Source organism: Bos javanicus, chromosome 10 (genome assembly GCF_032452875.1).
Source record: "Bos javanicus breed banteng chromosome 10, ARS-OSU_banteng_1.0, whole genome shotgun sequence".
NCBI classification, from domain to species: domain Eukaryota; kingdom Metazoa; phylum Chordata; class Mammalia; order Artiodactyla; family Bovidae; genus Bos; species Bos javanicus.
Window position 1 is genome coordinate 12,141,090 of NC_083877.1, and position 17,300 is coordinate 12,158,389.

The following is a 17,300-nucleotide window of genomic DNA, read 5'->3' on the forward strand; positions in this document are numbered from 1 at the left end:
TACATCTTACTCATCCCTGGCTGTTGATGCCTCCAGGATCACTCTGGCACCATCTAGGGCCTCTGATATACTATTTTAAACCAAACACCTTTTCCAAAAAAAAAAAACCTGTCCATTTGGACCAGTCATTTTACTCAAGGGACAGAGGCTATTATACACAACAGAGGTCTGGTGTCTGGAAAAGCTGGGCATCTTTAAAAGAGCTTGGAATGAAAAAAATAAAAAGCCCATCCTTCTGAGTGAGGCCAGCCAACCCAGCTGGAGAAGGCAGCACACTGAGGGGGGTTGCCAAAGGACCACTGGGCCAGCTTGCCAGACCCTGGGCCAAACCATTGTATAAGCTCCCCAGTATTGGAAGGGATGAAAAAAAAAATCAGGACATGTTTTCAGCTTTGTTCAGGGGCCCAGAACATGCTTTTAACTCCAGGAATCTCTGCTCTCCTCTGCAAATGGAAAATATGATCCATGAGAACAAACTTGACCACTGGAATATGTGCCTAGTCACCCAGCCCTGTAACTTGGGGTTAGGTGGCGCTATGCCTCGAGGCAACTTGTGACCATTTTCCAGAGACCCCTCTGTCCCTCTGAGCAGTTAGCTCACTTTAATGGTTTAAAGACAGGTCAGTGACCTCAAAATCAAGTACAAAATGCGCATTTATTGACATCTGTTCTGGGCCACACTGGGCTTCTAGCAAGAACAATAGCAAATATAAAAGGAAACACATTAATATAGTTAGCAACCGAGTGCAGCTGTGGATACCAGGTGATGTCTTTTCCAGATTTGGCAGAGGAAATATGATTACCTTATATTCAACAGTTGAACACTGAACATGCACTAGAGTTCCAGATTCAGCAAAGAAATGTTAGTAACATTTCAAGTAACAATATAGTTTATTTCTTTATTTCACCACCTTTTATATGTATGAACTGTGATGCAGGCCTTGCTTACATTCTATGGAGCCAGGCCAAGAATTACGCTTTATATTGGTTATCAGATCTTCAACATCAGATTATCATTTGAGGTGGGCAAAACCACGCAAAAAAGAAAATGAAAGACATTTCCAGGTACAGCACTAAAGGAAGAATGCTTGAAGCCACAGAGTTTGCCCATGGCCAATTTCTTGTTTCTTGTAGAGAGAGAACAGGACAGTGGGGCTTTATTTTGACATCTTAGGGGCTTCATGCCAATCAGTATCACAGGACAAAGACAATAAGTAAGTAAAGGAATGAAGAAACAAACACGCAAGTTGCACCAGAACAGATGGGCTTAAATTAACCGAGTGACAGTTTGGGCGTCAGTCCCACAAGGCTGTCATGTGAGATGGCAGGAGAAGAGAAGTACCACAAGCCTCAGTCGCTCAGAGGCTGCTGAGCAGCCCCAGGAAACCTCAGAGAGGCCACCCCTCCACGCTGGCTACCCTGACTTGCCCGCTGCCTCCTTGAAGGCACTCTTCCCCTGACAGTGCTTGCAGGGGAGGGCTGGGCCGGGGTGTTCTGGAGGTACTGGAAGGCACTCTGACGGCCCACCTGCCTCTCTACGCAGTTAAAGGTGAGGGCCACTCCCACATTGGCCTTCATGACTCTGGAGGAGCCATCGGATGTGCCATCAAAGCACCGGCCGAGCGCAATCTCCTTGGCTGTGCGAGGGTCCTGGTCAGTGACGGTGTAGATGCCATAGTTGTGGCCCAGTGGGTCCAAGGGCGCCAGCATGGTGTACTCACTGGTGTTGTTGTTGACCGCCAGTGGTAGGTGGTTGACCAGGTACTCATGCAGCATAGAGTTTACACTGGCTCGTTGGCAACTGCCCTGGGGGATGACCTTCACCAGCGTGCGGTCCACACGGTCCTGGTCATAGAGCATCCCACTGCACTTGAACTCCAAACAGGCAGAGGAGATGTTGGGCTGGTCCCTGTCCCGTGTGCTCTTCACATCCCGGATTCCGTACAGCTTTCCCACTGTCCGCCGGTGGGTGCCCCCCATGTTACGGGATCGCACATTTATCTCCAGTGGCCCCACAATCTTCACCTTGATGTAGCAAGCCCTGAACTCCATTGGCTTGGGCCACCATGCCAGGTAGTCTTCAGTCCAGCCCATGGGGTCATCATCGTTGAAAGGGACTGTGTTATAGTCATACCGATCCCCCTCAATTTGGTAGAACCGGAAATGGGCCGCACTGGGTGGTGCGTCCTCGCATTCCCGAAGGTTCTCAAATGCATAGATGGGTCCATTGCCCTCCTCAGGTGAGTTGGGCCGTGGCTTGGCCATGCTGATCTGGAAAGCCGTCTTCTTGACCCGTGGGTCCTCATGGTCTGTCCGGCGGTACTTGAGCTTGTTGAGGTAAGGCTGAGGGACACCAATTGCATTTGGGTTGAATTTAGGAGAAGACTCCACTGCTTCCAGTTCTTCCCCAGCCAGGCTGGCCAAGACATAGGCAGAGTAAGCATCGGGGGACTGGTCATCACAGAAGGCAGGCAGGCAGGCCCCATTGGGACCCGTGAGGACACTGTCAAAGCGGCCCCAGGCCCTGGGGTTGGAAGAGAAGCCAGTCCTGGGCTCCAGGTTGATCACAGAGACCACAACCCCCTGGATCTGCTCACTGGGCAAGAACCTCTCACTCCTGTAGGCCCTCACCTTGATGAAGCACCTCCTGCTTTCCGGGACATCCAGGTTAAAAAGCCTCCTCTCACGGATCTCCATGTTGCCCACCAGGAAGGTTCTGTCTTCCCTTCTGTTCCGCCTTTGGCTTTCAGGTTTGAAGTCACCTTCCTCCTCCCAGAGCCCTGTGTCTGGGTTGAGCGACCAGAGTTTCATCATGGGCACATGCTCTGGCATCTTGACCTGGGTCGAGTCAAGATGAACCTTCACCTTGCCAACATTAAGGGACTCTGAGGTGGCTTCATCTCTGAAGTCCACAGAGAACATGCCATATGTCCGAAGAGGGAAAGTGTCTCCTTCATCATTGATGAAGTTCAGGTCACTCTGGGCAGCAGTAGCTGTGGAAATATTCCGGGGATCCAGGAAGGTCACACTGGCCTTTACTTTTCCCATGTAGGGCTCCCCGTTCTGCCGGTAGAAACTCTTGGATGGGATCTCCAGCTCAGCCACAGGGTCTTCACCAGCCATATCCCCCAAGGGGATAATGTTGGTCTCCATGGCCTCCAAGGTGATGGGCTCTTTCCGCCGAAGCATCTTGATCTCATGGAACACGGCACTCCCCTTCTTATTGAAGGGTAGCACTTTGGTGGTGTTGACGAACTTCTGCATCCTGTCCACAAACGTGAGCACCAGCCTCTCTGTGTCCTGAGGGACATGCAGAGTGAATGTGCCCTTGTAGCCGGTCATGCTCACACGGGTGTTCCCCATGTACACGTGGCCGAAGCGCAGGGGTTCCCCATTGTCGGCTGCGCTGACTCGGCCCCGCACGATTCTCCGAGTCTCCGTACACCGCTGGCAGCTGCACTCCGTGGCCACCTTGGTGGGCAGCGTGTACCCGCTGCACTGGATCTCCTTGTCCTCTGTTTTGGAGATCCCACAGCAGTGCTCCACAGCATCTCGGCACCTGATCCCATTATCCTGCTTCCCTGCACAGGTCTTGACAGGGCAACGACCCACATCATAGTAGAAGGAGCTGGTGGCATTCTGGAAACAGTCATGGGGCAGCCGGATAAGGTAGCTCTCAGGGTTTGGGTTGCAAGGAATCTCATCAGAGGCTATGGAGGGAAATAGTTCAGACATTAAATGCAAGTCCTTTTCCTACACGAAGGGCACCTCAACCTCACACCTCTGACGTCTCTGTGTGCTTTCGGGTTTTCAAAGCACTGGCATGGTCCCAACTCTCACAGAACTCCTCTGAGGGAGAATGGGTAGCCATTACTAATTCCATTTTATCCTTGGAGAAACAGAGTTCCTTGTGGAGACCACTACAGTAATGGTTCTCATTGGAGGGATCTTGAAAATTTGTGAGGGTGTTCTGAGTTACCACCAAAACTGGGACTGCTACTGGCTTTTTGTGGGTGGGGCGGGCTTGCAGCTCTGTTTTCTGCAGTGCCTGGCACTGTGTGACATAAAGAATTTTTCTGCATTCTGCTTTCACATATTCTATAGACATTCACGTACATGGAAAGCATGTTTAAATGATCAGAACCTGGTGTTTTATACATGGTTTTACCTTGCATTGAATTTTTGAAGAATGCACTACCATATAAATCAAGCTAAGATTGTACTTTGTTTAGCTTGGTCAAATACCGAGAACTGCTTCTTGTCTCAGAAAAATCACCTCCCTACAACTGCCCAAGGTCAGTACTTGTTGTTGTCACATTCATGGTGACTGGATTCAAGTGCAAGTGTCTGACTTCTCGGTGGGTGTTCTTGTGTCATTAACACTTACATATTTAAATACATATGATTTTGCATTAAAATTATTTTTTTATATTTCCGTTTTATGTCATTAGGAGCATGTTCCATATATATATATCTTAAAATCACATGTAGTTATTATCTATAAATTTAACTTGAATAGTAAATTACTTTTTAATTTAAAATATTAAACATATAAAGTATTAAGAATAACTGTGACAAGCAGGGAGCACTGGTATAACGAGCTGGGAACCACAGTTGACAGGGTTCCACATCTCATCTGCCAAGGTCCAAGTGCCCTGTGTCCTGTCTGTCCTGAGCTGTGTTGCTCAACTTTCTTGGAGTCTGTGAAATATTCCAGAATCCTCCCAACAAATTTCCTCCTGACTTTTGTTTGGTTTTGTTTAGGCCAATTACTAAGATACCCTCCTTCCCCCTCACTTTGCAAGTACAGGTTCCTGACCGGTCTCAGCCTCCGATCTCCCCTCCTTCAGCTCACTTCTAGAAGCCAGCTTTAATCAGGTCACTCTTGTAAAGCCCCCTCAGTTTCCCACTTCTATAACTTTGCTCACGGTGGCCCTTGATCTGGAATGTCCCCACCTCCATACACACAGACCCTGGCCATTGTTTAACGTCAGGGGTTCACAATACTGGCCACGAATTAGCATTACCGGGGAGAGCTTTTAACCTGAGTGTTCCCAGGCCACATTCCAAACCAATAAAATCAAGCTTCCTGGAGGTAAAACACAGGCATCAATATTTTTTAAAAACTCATCAGTTGGACCTACGGTAACACAGGAAACTCTGCTCCATGTTATGTGGCAGCCGGGATGGGAAGGGAGTTTGAGGGAGAATGGATAAATGTAGATATGTGGCCGAGTCCCTTCACTGTTCACCTGAAACTACCACAACATTGTTAATCAGCTATCTGTGCACACGTGCTAAGTCACTTCAGTCGTGTCTGACTCTTTGCAACCCTGTGGACCGTAGCCTGCCAGGCTCCTCTGTCCATGAGATTCTCCAGGCAAGAATACTGAGTGGGTTGCCATGCCCTCCTCCAGGGGTTCTTCCCGACCCAGGGATCGAAACTGCATCTCCTGCAACTCCTGCGTTGCAGGTAGATTCTTTACCACTGAGCCACCAGGGAGGCCCTAATCGGCTGTACCCCAATACAAAATTAAAAGTTAAAAAAAAAAATGAAACAGTTGATCCCAGTGGGTGGCCAAAGCTAAAAACCACTGTTTACGCCTCCAGCAACCCACAACAATCATTCCCACCTGGAATTCCAGTTCTCTGTTTCTCATCTGTAAGTAACATCCACAACTCCTTATCTCCTGTTTCAGCTGCATTTTTTTCTATCTCTACTGACTTGTCTCTTATTTCTCCACACCCCCTGGAGTGGCAGATCTGTGAGGGTAGGATCAAGGTCTGTGCCATCTTTGTGTCCCAGAAAGCACAGCCCTGGGCACAGCCCAGGACAGCCCAAGTTTTGTTCAGTTATGCCCACTCTGACAGGGGTTTTCCAGGGGCCCTGCCAGGCTTACCTATGACAGTCAGCTGGGCAATGCGGGACTTTGCAGCCCCAGCATCGCTCTGGGCCTTGCAGAAGTACTCCCCGGCCTGGTCCCGCCGCAGATTCCTCAGCACCAGCTTGCTGTCGTGCTTGTAGAGGGAGGGGTCCAACAGTGTGTTGTTATGGTACCTGCAAGGGATGGAGAGGGACAGCCTGAGGGGACAGTGGAAGGGCTGCTATCCTTAAGGACAGTGTCAGGAGCCAGGCAGGTGACGGACATGTCCTGCAGATGCCAACTCTACAACTGACTCGGCTCATTCAAGATCACTGACTGGCCTGGGAGTCAGGGGACTTGCTTCTCAGTCTCAGCCCCACCGCTGACTGCCTATGGACCCTTGGACGAATCCTTTCACCTCTGAGCTTCAACTTCCTGTTCCATTCATCTGAAGTAGATGCCATGATTCCTAGCTGATCCGTAGAATTGTTGAGAGGGTCAAATAAGATAATGGCTGTAAAATGTTTGTGAAGGGTAAAGGACAGCCACTGGGGACTCTAACCTTGTTCGCCTTGGGGAAATTAGGACGGGAAACCTGGTTCTGTGTCCCAAGGATATAGAGTCAGGACCCTAAGACCACAGCTGCTCTGTAGGGACCCCAGCTTCAACAGGACAACAGGGCTTGCTGAGTGGCCTCAACCCTGTTGGCCCCCACTTTAAAAAAATTTTTGTTTAATTTTTTCTCATTTTTGCATGTTAGAATCTTAGTTCCCTGACAGGGGATCAAAACTACACCCCTTGCAGTCTTAACCACTGGACCACCAGAGAAGTCCCCATTCCCTGATGATGCACCAGGGCTGTGTGTGTGTGTGTGTGTGTTTCCGTGTATGCACTCAGTCATGTCCAACTCTGTGACCTCATGGACTGTAGCCTTCCAGGCTCTTCTGTCCATGGAATTTTCCAAGCAAGAATACTGGAGTATGTTGCCATCTCCTACTCCAGGGGATCTTCCTGACCCAGGGATGGAACCCACATCTCTTGCATTTCCTGCACTGACAGCAGGTTCTTCACCACTGCATCGCCTGGGAAGCCACACCAGAGCCTTACTTGTAACTTTATTCTGCTGGTTATTGTCATGATTAACAGCTCCAGACCCAGTACAAGAAAGCTCTGGGTTTCCAAGAGGAGAATCAGGCCAGATAGGTGGCAGAATACTCACCAGAAATACTTGTCTGGTTTGGGCTTCCCTGTGGCCTTACAGCACAGGGACACGCTCTGCCCAGCTCTTCGTGCTTTTGTCTCAGGGCTCATCACAATGTACGGCGTTTCTGAGACAGGGATGAGAAATGGTGTTTGGGGTTTTTCACTGTGACAGGTTCTCCAGAGCCTTGCTCCCTCAGGTATTTTGACATGTGTTAAAATCGTACAATTTCACACACACATCCTAGACCCCTTCTAATGGTCCTAATGGAGTCCACTCCCTCCATCCACTCAGATGGGACCCGCTCCCATAGCCTCTTAGGCAGTATCTGGGTGAGGTAGTGGCGAGCCAAGGGGACCCTGTACCAGGCAAGATTCCCAAGCATTGCCACTGAGACAGAGCTGGCTGTTTCGAATAGGGCAGTACCTTCTCTTCTGATTCCAGCAGAATTTTCTGGCCATTCTGCACTGTTTCTGAATTTCCCCAGCCTCTCTCTCTGTGACCTCCAAGCCTTACACTAGGAGGCAGGAAAAGAACTTATACATCTGAGGGAGCAAGCCATGCCACTATCTGGGGGAAGAATAGTCCAAGCAGAGTATATAGCAAGTGCAAAGGCCCTGAGGCAGGAGTGTGCCTGTGTAGTTGAGGAATAGATAGGAAGCCTTTGTAACTGTAGTAGAGTGACTCAGTGGGGGTGGTGGGGACTGTAATAGGAGTGGAGAGAAGAGGAGAGAAGGTAAGTAATGGGTGGAGGGTAGGGAACCAGATGATGTTGGAACTTGTGGACTTTTTAGTTTCACTCTGGTCAAGCTGGGAAGCCAGCTCTGAGTACTAGAATCCTTTTATTTAAAAGTCCAGCCTTCCTCCGCAGCCCTACCCCCAGAGAACTTAAGTACCTGCTCTCACGAACTCCGCCCTGATGGTGGCTGCCTTCAGTCTAGTCTTAGGCACCGTGAGGTGGATAGGCGCAAACTTGGTCTTTGTGATCTTCAGGATGCTTTTGCCATCGGGGCACAACCCAGGGACTCGGAACCTTCCACTGCTGTCCGTCTGGGTCAGTAGCTTAGGTGTCTTGCTCAGGAGGTAGACAGCAGCCCCTGAGGCTGGGGCACCCCCAGGGAGGGAGACAGCCCCATACAGCACGAAGTCCTGACACATGCATGCATCACACTCAGCATTCGCCTTGCCCATGGGGCAGGTAAGGTCACAGGCTGTGGAAAAAGAGGCCACATCAGGAGGGCATGTATGGATTCTGGCCCTCCTTCAGCCATGTCCCACCTGTGGAGTCCCATATGCTCCCTCTCATCCTTAGGTCTTTGTTACCCTCCCTCAGCAGCCTGCGTAACGAATTCCTACTCATCCTTCATGACTTAGCTCAGGACACCTCCTCTAGGAAGACTTAATTGATTCCCCTAAGTGACAATAATTGACCCTGCTCTGTGCTCCCACATTATCCTCTACGTCCCCCATCAGTGCACATAATTACTTGATGAGTGGATGAATGAATGAATGAACCTGTCTCAGTCTGATCCTCTATTCAGCCCCAGCCCCATGCCCTACCTGGTACCAGGAGCAGGGGTGGTACCTGAACAGGCCTGTTCCATGCAGTGCCGGCCCTCCTCAGTGGCCTCACTGCACAGTGACACTGACTCCGCCAAGCAGGTGCGTGTTCGGGTCTGGACCCCAGGGTGACCACAAGCAGCAGAACACTTGCTCCAGGGAGACCATGGACTCCAGAGGCTGTGCTCTGTGTCTCGGCGCAAGGATCCTACAAAGAAGACCAGCAGGCGGTCTGACTTCCCTCCCAAGGGGACTCCATCAGGATGCCTGACCCTGAGGCTGCTTTTTCTCAGAGATCCAGGCCTCCATTTACATCCTAGATGTCTTTGATATTTATATTTCCTGCAAGGATTTTTCCAACATATGGACACCAAGAGACTTGAGGAAGTGATATCTCTTAATTTTCACAATGACACCACCAAATGGGCTATAGGTGCCCTTGAAAGGGACTTACTGGCCAAGCGCTGGGACTTTGATATGCTGTCCTTGGATGTGGAGGACAGCACCATCTTTACTCTCTCCCAGTGTGAAAACAGCCCCTGCTCCTGTAGAAGCGGCCCTGGGAAGTCAAGACCTGGGGCCTCAGCAACATCAAGCCCCCTCTGCCTCATCCTTGATCTGAGGCCTCTGTGCAAGGAAACGGGGGCCTCGAACCTCACCTTGAGACATTGCCCAGCCTGGGTTCCTGATCTAGTGACTGCCACTGCCACCTGAGCCTGCAGGGCCAGGCCGTGTGCACTGGCAGAACCCCAGGAAGGGAGGATGCACAGTCATAATGGACAGGCCTGCAGCTGCCTCTGAATTACCCAGTATGGGCAGAGAGGACAGAAAGAGCATGAACTCCTGGACTCTGCGAACACAGGCCAGGGTTTAAATCCCAGCATTCCACTGACCAGCTGTGTCGTTCCAAGAAGTTCCCTAACCTCTCCGAACCTGGAATAACTTGTCAAAATAGAGATTCCTCAGTCAGTTGTGAAAGTTGAGTAATGGAGAGAACTAGCAGCGTCTGGCACAGAGGAACTAAAATAGAAATGAAAACTTAGTGCCCACTGCACTTTTCACCTGCATTAAGCCCTCTGCACTTATTATCTAATTTAATCCTCGTAAAAACCCCCATAAAGTGAAAAGGTTAGTCGCTCAGTCACATCCAACTCTTTGCAACCCCATGAACTGTAGCCCAGCCAGGCTCCTCTATCCATGGAATTCTCCAGGCGAGAATACTGGAGTGGGTGGCCATTCCCTTCTCCAGGGGATCTTCCTGACCCAGGGATTGAGCACAGGTCTCCTGAATTACAGGCAGATTCTTCACTGTCTGAGCCACCAGGGAAGCCCAAAATCCCGCATGAAGGTATATTCATACCTTTCTTCCACATGCGAGAAACCTGAGGTTCAGAGAGTTTCAGAAAATCTGCCTAAGGAACACAGTAGAGACAGTGGGCCCAGATTCAAAGCAGTCCAGCTCCAGAGCATGTGGTCTTCCCCATCAGTAAAATGGATTGAAGGGAAACTCTCCATCAACCCAGAATACTGTTGGAAACATGGCTCTCATGAAACTAACGGGTTATTATGGAGTTGAAGTACGTGTATGTGTGCGATGTCCAGAGTTTCCATGGCCAGATGCAGGCCCTGGCCTCCCTCTGTGTGGGGGCTGGCCAGGCTCACCTGGAGGGCAGAGGAAGCGCACGGTGTAATTGGAGCAGTTCTGCCCGGGTCGCTGCTCCCTGTTGAGGCACCAGAAACCCTCGAGGGGGCTGCCATGGACCACTTGGCCAGTGCTGCCTGCGGGTTTCCAGTTGGTGGTTCGAGCCTCTAGCCGCAGGGGCCGGGCGCACACCCGGTCCCCATAGTAGAACTGAATGGCATCCAGCCGTTCGTAGTCACCCTGCCCACCCGGGTGGTCAATGTTGAACCAGATCGTCCACTCCCCAGGACCTGAGAGAGAGCCAGAGAGAGCCAGGTGGGAGCCAACCGGGCCCCAGAGCCCCCGGTGAGCTCAACCCCTGGGAGTCATCCCCGCTACCCCTCACCCACCCCTCACTGGTCTCAGGCCCCATCACATCCCTCTGCAGCATTTCTAGAATCTCTTACCCTTCTGCACACCCTACTGCCAAAGATTCTCAGCAGCCTGACTATACCATGTCAATAACTTCCTGCCTGGTGTCTCTACCTCCAGCTTCCCCAAACCATCCCCACCCCTCTTCAATACTACAGTCAGGGTGAGCTTTCTCCATGCAGCCTGGGCCACACCACTCCCAGCTTTAACTCCCTTAGCCAGCTATTTAGGTGCTGATGACATAGTATGTCCACTCTCCTCTCTCTTCTCTCTCCCTGCCAGTCTGTGCTCTGGCCCCAGCAAGCCCTACAGCATTCCTGGGATCTATCAGGCAGCCTCATGCTTCTGAGCTGTCCTATACACTTGGTCCCTCTGCTTGGACAGAGACGTCGGCCAAATATTCTTTTTTTTTTAAGTTCCCTGACCAGGAATTGAACCCAGACTCCCTGCAAGGGAAGCACCAAGTCTTAACCACTGGACTGCCAGGGAAGTCCTCAAATGCCTTTTAAAAGTGGATTTCTATGGAAGTTCCCAAATGGCTCAGTGGGTAAAAGAATCTGCCTGCAATGCAGAAGATGGGGGTTCAATCTCTGGGTCAAGAAGATCCGCTGGAGAAGGGAATGGCAACCCACTCCACTATTCTTGCCTGAAAAATCCCATGGATAGAGGAGCCTGGTGGGCTACAGTCCAAAGGATCGCAAAGAATTGGACACAACTGAGCAAAGCATTTTGTCTATGGAACCCTGACATTGTCCCCTGACTGCAGAGATTCTCTTAACAAGCTCAATAAAGACAAAGCCCCTCACCCCCATCAGTCCCTGCTCCAGCCACAACTCACTGTCCAGGAGGTTAGCAGGCTTGGCAAAGATGCCTGAGGTCCTCTTCCCAGGCTGGACTCTCCTTATTGACTGAGTGAGCATCATCTGCCTCCCTGAGGGCCAGGAGGAGAAATGAGAAGCCAAGACAGTTACAGGGGCCCAGCAGGGTCCTGCTACTAGCCTCTCGGGACGTAGGGAAGCAGGGTGATGTGGGGAATGTAACATGAGCGCTGGGCGTGAGTTCAGAGTCTCACTCTGACATTGACTGCCTGAATGACCTCAAAAGCTTTGTTCTTTTAAATTTGTTTCCTCATAAAATAGAACTTTACCCTGTTTACAATAGCTAGGAAATGGAAGCAACCTAGATGTCCATCGGCAGATGAATGGATAAGGAAGTTGTGGTACCTATATACAATGGAATATTACTCAGCTACAAAAAGGAACACATTTGAGCCAGTTCTAATGAGATGTATGAAACTGGAAACTATTATACAGAGTGAACTAAGTCAGAAAGAGAAACACCAATACAGTATATTAACACATATATATGAAATTTAGAAAACAGTAATGACCGACCATATATGCAAGACAGCAAAAGAGACACAGATATAAAGAACAGACTTCAAGTGTATGTGAGAGAAAGCAAGGGTGGGATGATTTGAGAGAACAGCATTGAAACATGTATATTACCATGTGTAAAATAAATGAACAGTGCAAGTTTTCGATAAATGAAGCAGGGCACTCAAAGCCAGTGCTCTGGGACAACCCAGAGGGATGGGGTGGGGTGGGGTGGGAAGGAAGAGGGAATGGGGTTCACGATGAGGGGACACATGTACATCCATGGCTGATTCACGTCAATGTATGGCAAAAAGCACCACAATATTGTAAAATAATTAGCCTCCAATGAAAAGAAATAATTTTTTTTTAATAGAGCTGTGCCAACAATCACCGCATCACAGGGTCATGGTGCCTTTTCAGGGTGATGGTGAAGGTAAAGGGACCTGGCATGCAGTATATGCTCAACCAGTGTGGTTCTCTTTTCCCTTTTGTTCTAGAAATGGACCACGGGATGCTGCAAGGTAGCGGGGGCTCCTCCTGTAAGATCTGAGCCCATCCTTCTTGGCAGAAGGGAACCTTACTTTCCTCATCTTGTAAAATGGAGATATTAGTTCCCACTGCACATGTGGTGGTCCAGCTGGCATGAGGATTCCATAAGGAAACACAAAGTCTCTGAAGTACACGGTGATTGAGACTGTGAGCCCCAGACACTGCCACTTCCTGACTGTGTGACCTTGGGCCAGGTACTTAACTCATCTGACCCCTCATCATAAAGTAAGGATAATAATAGTCCCCATCTCAGAGGATTATAGGGATTAAATAAGCTTCATAAAATCCACTTAGAATAATGCCTAGCACAGAATGTTTGCTGAGTAAAGCATTAACAACTCCATTTAGCTCAAGACCTGGACAATAGATGTCCATTTCCCTTCTCCTGGCAAAGTTTGACTTTGAGAATCCACCCTCACCCTCAGGATCTGGCTAGAGGAGTGGTCCTTTAATTTTTTTTTTTTTTGGCCACATCATGCAAGCTGTGGGAGCTTAGTTCCCCAGTCAGGGATTGAGTCAGTGCCCTCTGCACTGGAAGTATGAAGTCTTAACCACTGGCCACCAGGGAAGTCTCAGTCCTTTAGTTTTCTGACCGCAGCTGGCGAAGTCTCCCTGAGGAAGGGTATAGGGATCTTTGAGCCACAGGCAGCGAGCCTCGAGGCCCAACCCACCTGAGGCTGAGTTGGAGGCTCCAAAACAGAAAGGTGAGAGGAGAGCAGAGGCCTGCAAAAGCTTCAAAAGGCAATTAACTCTCACATGAGAGAGTCAAATTAGTATTCTCTTTGCTGCTTAACTGGGGGTGATAGTAGCTCTTTTATTCAAACTAATATGATTTCCCTTCAGATTGCTGAATGTTAATTATCTTCATCAACAAGAGCTGAGAGGCAGAAAGAGCAAGGCAGGAGATGGGCCCATAGAGGGTTTGGCAAGCTGCTCGGACAGCCTCTGTTCCCGCATCTGCAGTCACAAAGCCCGCAGTGCTCATAGCTCTGAGAGAGAATTCTGAGCATTTTTTGCTTTACCTGAGTATGCAGCTAGAAATCAGGAAAAGAAAGGGAGGTGGGAGAGAGTATGCAGCCTGGTGCTGTGAGCTCTGATGCTCAGATGCCTCGGGGAGCCCACGTGGCAAATTCTCTCCACCTGTTCCCTGGTGAACTCAGAGTCACCAGAGAATGGGGTCTGAGGACAAGGAGACCAGAAGGGGTTCTAGTGTCTCTGTGAAATTCGGCTACAGGGTCGAAATGAATTTTCATGAAGCTAAAATCAGATCTCACCCTAAATCCGGATGTGAGAACTCAGGGACTCCTTTTGCTTTGGCTGTCAGGAAGCTCAGAGCTAAATTCAGCACTGAGGGGGCAGTGGTAACCCTCTGCCTCCTTCTGAGTGACATCTTATCCCTCTCCTCATTTAGAAGATTCTGTCCTGTGAGTTTTTATATTGGGACCTATCTCAAACCCTTTAGGAAAACAAGCAGGGTATAAACTATGAATAAAAAGATAAACCAGCCTCGGGTCTTAGTGCCACAGCTATAGTTTAAGGCAGGTGCAGAGTTGGGTCCCAGACCAAATGTGACTTTCCTATGGCAAGTAGCAGCTTAGAGAGACAGGAGATACTTAGCCTGTACCCAACGCTGAGGTGATCTGCAGAACTAGGAAGAAGAACGTGCAGGCCTTCGCCCCTGCCATCTTTTCCCCGGTCCTGTGGGGAACGTGGCAGGAGCTGAGTAAGGGTTCCTTCACAGAGTTGGCGTCCCTGGAATGCAATCCCTGAGAAGTTTCTCAGATCAGTGACCTGCAAAGAAACAAAGCTTATCAGGTTCCATATCTCTGAGTTGACTCTGAGGTTTTGAGCAGAACTATTTCTTTTCTTTCTTTAAAAAAAAATTTTTATTCATTTATTTTTTTGGCTGCACCTCACCACACGTGGGGTGTTAGTAACCCAACCAGGGATTGAACCCGCACCCCCTGCAATGGAAGCGTGGAGTCTTCACCACTGGACTGCCAGGGAAGTCCCCAGAACTATTCTATTTCTTAACCTATCAAAAGTGAAAGGCGGACAGAATGAAGTCTTGTGAGGATGATACCTGCCCACATTGCAAATGTGGGCAGCTTGGGAGAGGCAGAGAATCAGAATCTCAGTTCACATGAGGCAGGCCTGGATTCAAACCCCGGGTCCAGGTGCTAGGACCCCACCTTGAGATGGGACATAAGGGACAGTTGGGGTGAGATGTTTCCTTGCCAGCGAGGGGGTGCCTGTGCTCACCCCGAGCAGCCTCTGGGTGACTCGTAAATCACTTCCAAGACCCAGGCTTGGGGGCCTGTCTTGCTGCCCTTGGTGGGACTCACGTTCCTACACAGCAGGGCTACATATTAAGGCTGGGCAGCCCCTGCCCCGACTACAGCAGCCTCTCACAGGACAGGCAAGCTGGAGGGTGCAGATGCTTCAGACACACCAGCTCCATGAACACATTCCCAGATGTGCACAGGCTGCAGAGGGAACACATTTCTGGCCTGCTTGGGAGTCACACAGCCAGAAGCCTGCTGAAGGAGAGCAGAGCAGACCCACAGGGAGAGGCTGGGGCCCCCCAGTAACTGCTAAGTGGGGGTTAGGGGCTGCAGGAACAGGAAGAGAAGCTCCCCTGTTCTCCAAGAGGCCTGGTAATAGGGCCAGGACCCAGGCTCCCGCTCAATTTTCTCTTTCCCCAGACCTCTGGCCAACCCCAATTCTGACCAGTGCCTGGAAATTCAAGAGGGATTCACTTCAACCTCCGAAGTCCAGGGTGTGGTGAGAAAAGGGAGATTCCTCCTTTCTGGAAAAAAAGATTCAAAAGCACTTAGTTGTCCCAGAAGAAGAACAGACCAAGCCCACACTGCAGACCATCCAGCTCTAAGGCCACTAACTCCGCCACCTGAACAGAGTGCAGGGTCTCCAGGGTCCCCAGCTCTTGTGGGTCTCACCCCCAGCTCCCAGGCTCTGAGCCAAGGGCTGAGCACTCCCCAGGGCCTGCACGGCCCTCAGCATGGGACTGCTCTGGGACTGTCTGGAGCCAAAGTGGCTTGAGGCACCTTGTGGAAAAACCATTTCCCATCTGGCAGCCCATGGAAGTTTCCTCAGCATAGGCTGTGCTGGTGAGGCTCCCCAGTCCGCAGGTCTCAGAGCGCTCAGACAAAGAAGGCTGGCTGACCGCAGGAAAAAGGGAGAGTACCCAGAGGTAAGAGACCCTGACTGGGCCCTCTGAGGGCCCCTATCCTCACGTCGGGGAGGGAGAAGACCTGGGGCTAGTTCCAAAGAAGAAAGGCAAGTCTTGTCTGCGGGAGGTGAGGCGGCTGGTGGGGGGTGCCCCGGGGTAGCTGAGCCAGGCTGAGCGGTGCAGGGATGGGCCAAGGAGAACAGAGAGGGGCTCACCGTGTCTTGAGCGGGACTCCTCAGCTGGGGGGTCCGAGTTTTCCTCTCTCCAGCAGGCCAGCCACCAGGCCTTATATAGCACAGCTGGAGGCTCAGCCTGTGGCACTGCGCCAGGGGAAGCAGCCGCGAAACCAGATCTGAGCCTGAGGAAGCTCAGCCTTCTCCTCCCCTCCCCACATCCCCAGCAGCTTCCAGAGGCCTGATTTCACTTCCAGATCCTCAGGGGGAGATGCCGCAGGGCCTGGGGATGGGCCAGGTGGGCAGCTGCCCGGGGCTCCATAGGCCAGAGCAGAGGGATGGGTGGGGAGGCAGGGGCTTGGGGAGCAGCCCTGGGGAGGGGCCAAGGGGAATTCTACGTGTGGGCAGCGCTTCATGGCTCAGGGGGTGGTATGCTCTTGCCTAAGCTTTGCCTGCTGATCCCCAACATTCCCCTGGCCCCGGCCCACCTATGGAGAGAAAGAACTTTGCTGCCCTTAGCACATACCCCGAGTTCTCTTAGGCACACAGATCACCTGACCTCTCATCTAGGGCTGCCTTGTCTGATTGGGCAACTACTCGGCTTCTGTGGCTCTGAGGGAGCACTCAGGGACCCTCCAAAGGGACAAGGGGCAAAGCGATTGTGGGGCCAGGAGGAGAACGGTTCTTTCCTACCCCTTCCTGCCTTCATTTGGGTGCCTGCCTATACCGAATGGATCTGAGAGGAATCCCTGCATATGGATTCTCTGAGATCGTGCCAGATGCTCATATATGTGCAAGTGTGTGTGTGTGCATGTGAGAGTACTTTGGGTATGGGCACCCACCAGCAATGAGCAGCCACCTTACCCACAGGTGGCGTAAGCAGCTGCTAGTGTTTCCAGACTTTAGCCGCCTCCCCCGCGGCATGAGCTTGCCTCTCCTCACAGGCAGCAGTTCTATAATTGTAGCATGCATTAGAAACCCCTGAAGAGCTTGTGAAAGCACAGATGCTGGACCCCACACCCAGGCTTTCTGGTTCAGTAGATCTGAAGTCAGGCCGGAGACTTTGCTGCTTTTTTTTTTTTTTTTGAGACTTTGCATTTCTGACAAGCTCCCAGGTGATTTTGATGGGCTGGTTAATGGACCACCCAAAGAGAGAGTCCCGGGTGGAGGCACCAGATGGGAAGGGGGTGAACCAGGGAGACAGCAAGAGTTGCCAAGGTTTGCCTTACAACCCAGGCTCATTGGGCCTAGGCTGGGCTTTCTGCCTTATGCGGGGCCTGGAGATAGAGGCCTGGCCCATGTGGCCCTCCACACCAGCGTCAGCTCCCTCTTTC

At 50.9% G+C, this 17,300-nt stretch overlaps 1 protein-coding gene across 4 annotated transcripts; it reads right to left on the reverse strand.

Moving 5' to 3' along the window:
* Positions 1-636: 636 nt before the first annotated feature.
* Positions 637-16,180, reverse strand: CILP (cartilage intermediate layer protein). 4 transcript variants are annotated; one of them, XM_061430095.1, is made up of 9 exons: positions 16,009-16,180; positions 14,228-14,394; positions 11,517-11,609; positions 10,288-10,557; positions 8,651-8,833; positions 7,962-8,276; positions 7,084-7,192; positions 5,901-6,058; positions 637-3,710 (listed from the first exon to the last, which is right to left on the reverse strand). In XM_061430095.1, the coding sequence occupies exons 2-9, from the start codon at positions 14,286-14,288 to the stop codon at positions 1,351-1,353; spliced, it is 3,549 nt and encodes a 1,182-aa protein (XP_061286079.1). In that variant the 5' UTR covers positions 14,289-14,394; positions 16,009-16,180; the 3' UTR covers positions 637-1,350. The 4 variants fall into 4 exon arrangements, with proteins under 4 accessions (XP_061286079.1, XP_061286078.1, XP_061286081.1 ...); XM_061430094.1 differs by having other exon boundaries at positions 11,517-14,394; positions 16,009-16,179; XM_061430097.1 differs by lacking the exons at positions 10,288-10,557; positions 11,517-11,609 and having other exon boundaries at positions 16,009-16,179.
* Positions 16,181-17,300: the final 1,120 nt, after the last annotated feature.

Excerpts from the sequence above, each read along its gene's own strand:
- CILP (XM_061430094.1), bottom strand. The coding sequence starts at position 11,721 with ATGTTACATTCCCCACATCACCCTGCTTCCCTACGTCCCGAGAGGCTA. Across the intron at positions 8,277-8,650 it reads CATGGAACAGGCCTGTTCAG|CCTGTGACCTTACCTGCCCC; the intron begins GTACCACCCCTG and ends CTTTTTCCACAG. Across the intron at positions 7,193-7,961 it reads GGCGGAGTTCGTGAGAGCAG|AAACGCCGTACATTGTGATG; the intron begins GTACTTAAGTTC and ends TCCCTGTCTCAG.